We start from the raw sequence: 9347 nt of genomic DNA, 5'->3' as shown, positions 1-9347 counted from the left end.
AATGCTTTTGTTGTGCCATTATGAGTGAATCTGACCGATGTGCGTAGCTGTCGTATGTATAATGTATGGGTCCGGCATTTGTGAATCTCCTAAGGGCTTGTTCGCTTTGGAGTGGATTGAGGGGGATTGGAGGGGATTAACCTCCAATCCCCCTCAATCCACTCCAAAGCGAACAAGCCCTAAAGAGGGGTACCGTACCGTAACCGTAAACTGAATTCAGAGAATAACACGGCAGCATTCTCGTCAAAGAAACTGGATGATTTTTTTAGACTGTTATCACAGTAAATAGGAAATGTAGTTGTGTTGTATTTTGTGTCCAGGTGTTTACTATTGAAATTCCAAGCAGCTGATGAGTTCTTGTCCAAAACTTGCTGCATACATGCAGTGTGAAACTGAGGCAACTCCTCCAAGCAGTGTCTTCTCATCAATCATTCTGCCAATTCAGAGAGTGGGAAGCAGCATATACAGCAGTACAACTCATGGTACTCAGTACTGATAAAATTTGTTGTACAAGCCAAGCGGGGGAAATTAGCCAAATTAACGCTGAAAACATACTGGAAGACCAATACTCCGTACCCATTACGCGTTCTGATGGGCTAGACAACCCACCAGACCCGAAGCCCCAAACTACCACAATATCAAGACGCAAAAACTAGAGAAATAAACAAGCTAGATCAAAAGGTCCTCAAGTTCTTCACCAATGCAGATTCGACTGCCCATGTGCCTATGTACAAATGGTTGGTACGCTGTGCATGACCCGCTCAACCTGCAGTGGAAGAAAACCAGTAAGTACCAGAATGCATGTTTTTCCACAAGCGACTACGCCACTAATAGAGAATGCAACTCAAAATAAGAGAGGATTATCCTAGAGACTACGGCCCTGTTTGGCGCAGCTTATTTTCAGCTTCTTCACAAATTTAAGCAAAAGTTCTGTCAAACAGCTAGCTTCTGCAGCAGCTTATCAGTTCAGCTACTTCTCAGAATACACTAAAAGCAGCCAACAAGCAGAAGCTACTTTTCACCAGCTTATCAGATAAGCTGTTTTTTCAACAAGCAGCAGCAGTGCCAAACATGGCCTACATCGACTGAATTCTTGGTGTAAACATCGACCCCCTACAGGTACTACTAGTACCACCCAAGAAAGCACTAATACACATGCCCTAACTACGTTTGCTTGTTGAATAAATGCGTTTACAGTGAGGTCAATGCGTGAAGATCAGAGAATGCAGCATATGCTGTATTTACGGGGTGGTTGTGACTTGTGAGAAAAAGGAAGGAGCACGAATCACCTGTATGGTCTCCCCCTGTTGAATCGGAGAAATTTGTCTCAGGAGTGAGAAATGGTGTTATTTCTGAGGGGGAAAACCCAAAACAAGACAAATAACTTATACTGCACAATGGGAGGACAAAAGGAACGAAGTAGGCACTCCAAACTAGGAAGAAAGAATTCAACAACAAATATCACTGGTAAGGTACCTGCATTTTGGTTGAAATCATCTGCCAGGTCTGAAAACATGAAGCTTTGGGGCATTTGGTTCAAGAAGCTAAATGATGATGACTCCATATCCAAAATTGAATCGTTTAGTGGTTGCCCATTCAACTCTGAGCTGCTGAAGGATCCACCACCAGATGCATCACCTATCGACTGGCATGATTCCAGGAAAGTGTTCCCACAGAAGGCAAAATCAGCATTACTCGAGTAGCAAGACTCGGTCTTTATTGTTGCGCTTGTCTCGTTGTCTACACCATACAGCACAGCAGTTGCATTCTGGTCTGACTGTAGACTAGTTGAAGCATCTATTTGACTATGAAGGCCATGCAAGTCTTTACTAGCATTAAGTAACTGATCGCCAGATGGTGTGTCATTTATTATACCACTTGAACTTCCATTGTGCATTATACCATCTGGCATTGCATTTCCAGGAGCAGTCTCTGGCAAAAAGCATGAATCTTGCTTCACTGAAACAAGTAAATAAAGTGGCCAAATTAAAGTGCCAGACTAGGGAGATAGCAAAAGGTGAATTTATTAGCAAGTGAAAGAGGAGTGTATTTGTGCAGGTGTGAATGAGATCTCATGAGAAAAAACAAAACTTCAACCGAATGAATGCCAGATTTGTTGAACTTATACAATGGTTAAATCACTTTGCAAAGTAACATGTACGCCTTATATTCCATCAGATTGTTACAGCACTTCACTCCGGAAGGCAAATCAGAACACTAAGTTAAATAATTATGAGCAATCCCTGCCCATGATAAGGCTGGAAAGAAAGGTCTTACATAGGTTGGAATTAGAGTCATTAGGAAGAGACATAGAAGGGATCCCTGAAGAAAACTCTTTATTCATAATCTCGAACTGATCCTGGAGAAGCCTGTTGAAGACCATTATTTGATTCTTAAGCATTAGCCTCATATCGTATGCTTTGAAAAACAGAGGATTCTGTTGCTCAAGTTGTTGCCAAACTGAAAAGGACAGAGAGAGAAAAAAGTGCCAATTAGCCTGCAACCATAAGGGATTTCTATAACACAAAAAAAACTACAGAATGCAAGGCTGTAGGTGAGCCATTTTGAGAGAATCAGTGAAACTTCATAAGCTATTTTTTCACTGCCATACTTTTTGTTGGCGTCTTTGTGGAGAGCAGAAGCGCAGATTCAATTTCAATATGATAAACTGCAAAATAAATTTTCCAAAAAAGGGGATGTGGAACTAGAACTTAGTGAGCCAGCTTATCTAGTTTGTCATTAAGGTAGGACGTTGGGTCCAAACATTTTTTACACATGATAGCGCTTTTCATTATCCTAGACTCCTAGTATATGAGAATATTAGAAGGAACCAATTAAGATTTCTAGAATACATGTTTGCCACTGAATAAGTAGATTTTGGGGAAACATACAGAAATAGGATGAGATTGTGTGAAATTAATAGATTGATTGATTGATAGACCTAGTGTACATATATAGGGTTGAGGAGATCGTGTGGCTTATGAAAAGCACACCAATCAGATCTCGAATCTCTCTAACCAAATAAAAACAGAGCCGACCGGCGATTAATGCTTGGCGCAGGACCCACACACGCAAGCCATATTTGGTTGTCGAACACATAAGACAACACAATTGATACACGGGCAAAGAGAATTGTTTACTTCAAACATTGTACGGAGACTAAAAAGGCTCAGTTATTGTTGTAAAGCATTATATCTGCATTGCATCATAGTACAGAATCACAGATGTAACATTGGACCAATGGTAGAATAAGATCTGTATATGAATTAACTTCGGACCGACTTGCAAGCAAGAGGAATGAGTCGTCTGGCTGGACGAGAGGAAGAGGAGAGAACGAACAGTGAGCGTTACCAAGTTCAGTGATACAAGGCTCTATCCTGGAGTGGTGGGAGAGGGCATCAACCACTTCTTTCTTGTTCATGTACATCTGAAGGCAGCGCTCTATAAGATTCTGGACCTGTGCAACAGGAATTAGCAGGCGGAGTCAGATGAGCCATCTTATCAATCCATCAAAATAAGCATCCACAAACTCTTTTAGGTACAATTCGCTCCATACTGAGGAAAAAGTTGGCAGAATACAGGATTCGCTGAAACCCTAGGTTAGCAAATCTTACCAATCCATCAAAATAAGCATACACAAACTCTTCTAGATGTCTGTCTAGACCCTTGGTGTTCCACCCAAACCCTAGGTTAGCAATTTGAACATGGGGCCCGAAAGCAGCATGTTCCTTGACGCGGAGTCGGTACGGTACCAGCAGGCAGCAGCAAGGCCCCGGAGCAAAGCAAAACCGCAAGGAGCAGCGACAATTAAATCCGCGCGAAGCGACAATTAAAGCTGGTAGGTAGGCGAGGGAGCCCGCGCGGGGTAGACTGGGAATGGATGCAGCGGCAAAGGCGACGGAGTAGAAGTAGAGGCGAGAGTAGCGAGACCGGCCTTGTGGAGTACTTCCTCGCTAGCCATGGCGGACGCGCCCGCCGCCTTCCTCTTCGCCCCTCTCTCGCTGCCCTAGCCGCGGGGTGCCACTGCCACCTCCTCTCCTCGTTCCCGGGCAAAGGCTCCTCCACCCGCCCTAGCTCCTGCAGCAGCAGTAGAGACGGGAACGAGCGAGACAAATTAGCCCCCGCGGAGGGAGGCCGAGGGATTCAACCGGGCGGGCCGTGCCGTACCTGCCCTGCTTCGACGGGAATCCCAGCCTGCCTGCCTGCCTGCTCCGTGAGGAGGGGAGCTACAGGCGGGTGGGCGGGCAGCAGCTCGGGCTGTGTGGATGTGAGGCGAGCTCTGTGCGATCAATCAACCAATCCACTTCCACTGGGAAGGGAAGGGAGCGAGCGAGGTGGGCTGGGAAAAAAAGAAAAAAGGAAGGAAAAGGAGGAGGAAAGAGCTGCGAGCGAGGTGGTGGACTGGTAGTGGAGAGCGAGAGGCGCTCCCGGCCCCACCCACTGTTCCTGTCGCAGGCCGCCGCTCTGGAATCCGGTTATCCGGGGCTCAGGGAAATATTTGATACACCCCGCACCCAGCACCACCACTGAATCTTTCTCCTTTATTTTCTTTTCTTCTCTTTTGTTTCCTGATTCACATTGTTTCACTGCTTGTTTGTGCCACACAGTTGGGTATCCATGCGCTGTCTGTCTTTTCATTTCAGGCCATTTACTGGTGGTTTATCATGTCACTGTACCAGCCCAGCTCAGAGTCCTAAACCCAACTTCAGTTTACCAAGTAACTAACAGGAACAGAGTGTGTTTTCGTCTTTGTATAACAGCTATTAGTGTCACTGCATGATTGGATGGATGGCAACTGGTGGTAGGTAGGTGTGTGATGGTGGTGGTGGTGGGGAGCACAAATAAAATAAAATATACAAAGACGCACCACCATCAGCATCATCGTATATCTATACTGCATGCTTAAGTTTATCTCCAACAGCATCACTGCCCTAACACATATTTGACTCCTTGTTTCAAACTACACTCTGTTTACACATTTGCACCACCCGGTTTGGCCTTTTCCGCTTTCAGGAAACTGCACTGCACAGTTGCACTTCGCATCCACGTAAGTACAGTACAGGGAGGAGGGGCACCATCCTGTTGCTGCCAAGTGCAGAGACATTCGACGGGCCCCAGATTGTGAGAGCAAGCAGTGTCCGAAAAGACGATAGGAAAGACGAATGAGACCAGCCTGCCTGCACAGACAACATGTGCCTTGCCCAAGATTCAGATCTGGAGCAAGGAGAGCTTGTGCCCCAGACCTAGTACGCTGGCAGCATGGCCTTTCCTCCTGCGATGCGTAGGTTGCCAGTACCAGCTCAAACTTTGTGAACCAACCAACCAAGCAGTATGTGGTTGAATTGGAACTCGATTGTTTTCACCAGAAATTGTTATCATGTTCAAGTTGTGAAGCTTCGATAATCACATATTGATGAGTACTAAACACAACAATTCCCCGATCCACCTAAAGAGATTCTACTTTGGTATTTCCTATCTCCCATCCGTTCAGACCATCAGTTGTATATTAAACATTGTGAACCAACCAACCAGCCAGCCAACTACGGAATTGAACAATCCATACCGTTCTTTAACCTCGGCTGCTAGATTATTCCGTGGCCGATCTCGACCGAGCTGCGACCGCTGATCTCCTTCACCCGTTGCCCACTTGCCATGCCTTTAATCCTCGAGACATTCTCGCCGTCCCCAATCTCGTAGAAGTATCTCGACACCTGCAAGCTGGTGGCCGCGTCCTCTCGTCCCATGTCTACCAGCGTATCTGCCGCTCTCCTTCCCAGCGCGTCTTCGCCATGTGCCTTGCAACTCTGGACGAGCGAGCTCCACGCCTTGGTGTAGTGCCGCAGCGGCGAGTGCTGCTCCATCATCACCTTCATCGCCTCCTCCACAAACCCGTCTCGGCCGAGAAGGTTAACCATGCAGGCCAAGTGCCTCTCGTCAGGGCCCAGCTCGCGGGTCGCTCTCATAAACTCAAACACCAGCCTGCCTTCCTCAATCAGTCCTGCCTGATCACATCCAGTGATCGCGCACAGGAAGGTGACGTCATCAGGTTTGAGCCCCCTACAAACCATCTCCCTGAGCAGCTCCACTCCTTTTGCGCCATCTCCGTGTCGCGCGCACGCAGATATCATCGAAGTGAAGCAGACGACGTTTGGGCTCCGCAGGCTTTCGAACACCGAGCGGGAGCTGTGCACCTGACCGGCTCGAGCGTATGCGCTGATCAAGGAGGAGCACACAACCATGTCCGCTTCGAAGCCCAGCTTGAAGACCCAGGAATGCAGCATCTGGCAGCTGATTAGACTCGGCGAAGCTGACAAAGATATGGCCTTCATGGTCGCAGATAGCGTCACGTTGTCAGGCATAACTCCCTCGACAACCATACAGTACAAGACCTCCAGCGCGGAGTGGAAAACCTTGCAGCCAATTGATGACGTGATCATTGCATTATAGCACTCCAGTGCAAGGCTTGGGGTTTCGTTGAAGATTGCCAAGCAACAATCAAAATGGCAGCAGTTCCCATACATGCTAATGAGTGCAGTCTGGACGTGCGCGCTGCTCCAGCTGAACCCGAGCTTAAGAGCGATACCGTGCATCTGAACCCCAACTTGGAGGTGTCCGGTCTGACCAGATAAGGCGAAGAGCCCAACAAAGGAGCGGACTGAGGGCGTCTTGCCGTGCCAAAGCATCTGCCTCAAGTAACCAGTTGCTTCCTTCGTACGCCCTTTGCTCGCGCAGACAGAGACGATGGAGTTCCACGAGATGACGTCCTCAGAAGGGATGTCATCGAGAGAACTCTTAGCGTCCACCAAGTCTCCGGTTGCTGCGTAGAGATCCACAAGCGAGTTCGACAGGAAAATGTTCGACGGAACCCACCCTGCCTTGAGAACCACTCCGTGCAGCTGCCTGCCTTGTTCCAGCCAGTCCTCATCTTGGTAGCATGCTTTCATCGCGTAGCAGTAGGAAAGGCCATTCAACTCCAGACCACGCCGTCTCATGTCTAGCAAAGATCGGAAGAGGTCCTCGGCCAACTTCAGGTTGCACAAGCCACCCAGAACAGCGTTGGACATGGCTGTGCTCTGCAATGGCATCTCGTCATACAGCAGGAGGGCAGCACAAGGTGTTTCAACGCGCATATACAGGTTGACCAACGCAGACATGACGAACGGGTTGGAGCGCAGGCCCAATGCCAGTACCCGGCCATGCAGTTGCAGCCCCTCGCAGCTGTTGCACGCACCGAGAACTGCAGAGAAGGTGTGAGGGGTCTCTCTCAGGCCTGAAGCAACCATCCACTTGTAAACTACAAGTGCTCGGTTGCTGGTACCATCTCGAATGAAACCAGTGATCATGCGGTTCAAAGAAATGACGTCCCACGCTGCCATCACCACAAATAGCCTCACTGAACACTGATGGATCCAGCGGAGACAGAGGTGATACTTGGGGAATTCCCCGCTGGCACGTGCAACTTGCAGGGTGAGGTCACCAACTCACCATGCAAATTTGTGGGATTGTCAAGTTGGTGCAGAGGGAAGGGTCCAAGCAGCAGGCATCTCTCCAATTTCCATCAGACTGCAGTGAGCTACCCATTGCAGAGAAACCGTGGAGACTGTCTTGTGAAGCGGAGTCTCATCTCAACCTGGTCCAAAACAGTTTGCTTAGGGTCACTGAATCAAAATCAGATGAGCGAGTGTACAGGAACTTCAGAACAGTATGCTTGGGTCATAAAAACATAAATCAAAACTAGAATATGGCTATCTAAGCACCACTTGTTAATGTCATATAGGTAAATAGTAGAATTTGGTACAGCTCATGTTCTCTAATGAAGATTTGAACAACAGATTGTAACCGGCATTTGTCACTAAGAACCATGATATACATGCAAATTTAGCATACAAAATTTCTCCACCGATGCCAGAAGGCCATACTTCAGACTAAAAGAAAAGACTCTCACCATTCAATGAACATTCAGACTGAAACCAAAACTATGGTTATCTGTTAAGGGCTGCTTCACAGTTTTTAGCATGTGGTTGAATTGGAACTCAATTATTTTCACCATAAGTTGTTATCATATTTAAGTTGTGGAGCTTCAATAATCACAAATTGATGAGTACTAAACACAAAATTCCAATTTCCTTCATTTGAAATGAATGCCAGGGAGCTGAGGCTAGAGTTCGCGATCGCTATGTGGAGCGCTGTGAGCGGAATAGCTGGAGCTGGTTGCTCCATTCTCTATGCTTATTTCTTTGCCTGAAGCATAGGCAATGTGAGGGTGGGTTGTGTTAAATCAGGGATCTGAGGGATAAATGGTTCAATGGATGGGTGAGCACTGCGCAGTCTAGCACTGCTTCCTGAAAGTAGGGCACTGATGCGTCTGTCTAGCCGTATAGCAGCAGAGCTCGCAGTTAAGCGATCAAAGAAATACGTGCGCACTGCGCAGTGACCTAGATAGTTTCATGGAACGGCTTAAAATATCAGGAGCTTTTGTAACAAGTAGGTTTCCTGAATAAGTAGAACTGTAGAAGCCGGCAAAAGCCTACCGTTTGGCAGCATCCTCCATTCTTCTCCTCCACCGTAGAGGCCTGGTGGCTGCAGCCTGCAACCTTGGGCGAAGAGTGCTCTCGTAGGGGAGGGGCGGAGCGGCGCTTAGGCAGAGATGCGCGCGGCGGGGGAGGCGTGTCTGACTCCGGCGAGGGAGGCGCTCTTGAGGGGAGGTGCTCGGGTAGAGGCGAGGGGAGGTGCTCGGGCATTGGTTTGCGGGCCGCGGGCCGCGGCCCACCGGACAGAGACGCACGGTGGCTGCCATGCGCCGGTCGCTCGGACAACAGCCGGCCGCCGGCAGATTGATTTGGTAGTGGGCTGGTTCTCGCGGTTGTGTGACAGTCACACTTTATTTTCTAACCTCCATTCTCGAATATTTGTCCCCCTAGTTCATTTATAAACTAAATTATGACTAGATGAGTGCCCGTGCGTTGCAACGGAACCGTATAATAACACGATAACTTATGTATATATGTGTGTTATATTGTTATAGTTAGATGCTCGTGCTTTGCAACGGTATATAAAATATTCAACAAAATGATTAGTTAGTTGGTGCTTGATCATGAAAATACCCTTCTATGCGCGGTGACCTAATCTAGCAGTGGAGTTATGCAAGCTTCTATCTTGTCGTACCTAAAATCGATCGCATGAATAAGGTACTAATTTACCATAGAGTACCACGAATCAAACTGAAAATGGTTAGCATGGTGTTGTATGTAGCAGGCATCATCTGGGTTTTTGTTAGAACAGAAGGGTGGTGACTTGATAACTTTGTGGATGGCCTTGCAATGAATGTGATTAGTTGGCTTCCGCCA

The 9347-nt window shown here is 47.6% G+C and overlaps 1 protein-coding gene across 7 annotated transcripts; it reads right to left on the bottom strand.

Moving 5' to 3' along the window:
* Window positions 1-237: 237 nt before the first annotated feature.
* On the bottom strand, window positions 238-8877 carry LOC100282858 (plant-specific domain TIGR01589 family protein). 7 transcript variants are annotated; one of them, NM_001155764.2, is made up of 7 exons: window positions 4168-4448; window positions 3935-4077; window positions 3352-3457; window positions 2278-2460; window positions 1477-1959; window positions 1290-1352; window positions 238-766 (listed from the first exon to the last, which is right to left on the bottom strand). In NM_001155764.2, exons 2-7 carry the CDS (start codon window positions 3959-3961, stop codon window positions 762-764), a joined length of 867 nt encoding a protein of 288 aa, NP_001149236.1. In that variant the 5' UTR covers window positions 3962-4077; window positions 4168-4448; the 3' UTR covers window positions 238-761. The 7 variants fall into 7 exon arrangements, with proteins under 7 accessions (NP_001149236.1, NP_001399129.1, XP_008647877.1 ...); XM_008649655.4 differs by lacking the exons at window positions 3935-4077; window positions 4168-4448 and adding exons at window positions 7486-7630; window positions 8532-8877 and having other exon boundaries at window positions 390-766; XM_008649657.4 differs by having other exon boundaries at window positions 390-766; window positions 3615-4077; window positions 4168-5435.
* Window positions 8878-9347: the final 470 nt, after the last annotated feature.

The sequence above is a fragment of the Zea mays genome, chromosome 6 (assembly GCF_902167145.1).
Source record: "Zea mays cultivar B73 chromosome 6, Zm-B73-REFERENCE-NAM-5.0, whole genome shotgun sequence".
Lineage (NCBI taxonomy): Eukaryota > Viridiplantae > Streptophyta > Magnoliopsida > Poales > Poaceae > Zea > Zea mays.
This window is presented reverse-complemented; position numbering and strand designations above follow the sequence as displayed.

Excerpts from the sequence above, each read along its gene's own strand:
- LOC100282858 (XM_008649655.4), bottom strand. The coding sequence starts at position 7,581 with ATGGGTAGCTCACTGCAGTCTGATGGAAATTGGAGAGATGCCTGCTGC. Across the intron at positions 3,458-7,485 it reads CAATCCCACAAATTTGCATG|GTCCAGAATCTTATAGAGCG; the intron begins GTGAGTTGGTGA and ends CCTGTTGCACAG. Across the intron at positions 1,960-2,277 it reads TGACTCTAATTCCAACCTAT|TGAAGCAAGATTCATGCTTT; the intron begins GTAAGACCTTTC and ends TACTTGTTTCAG.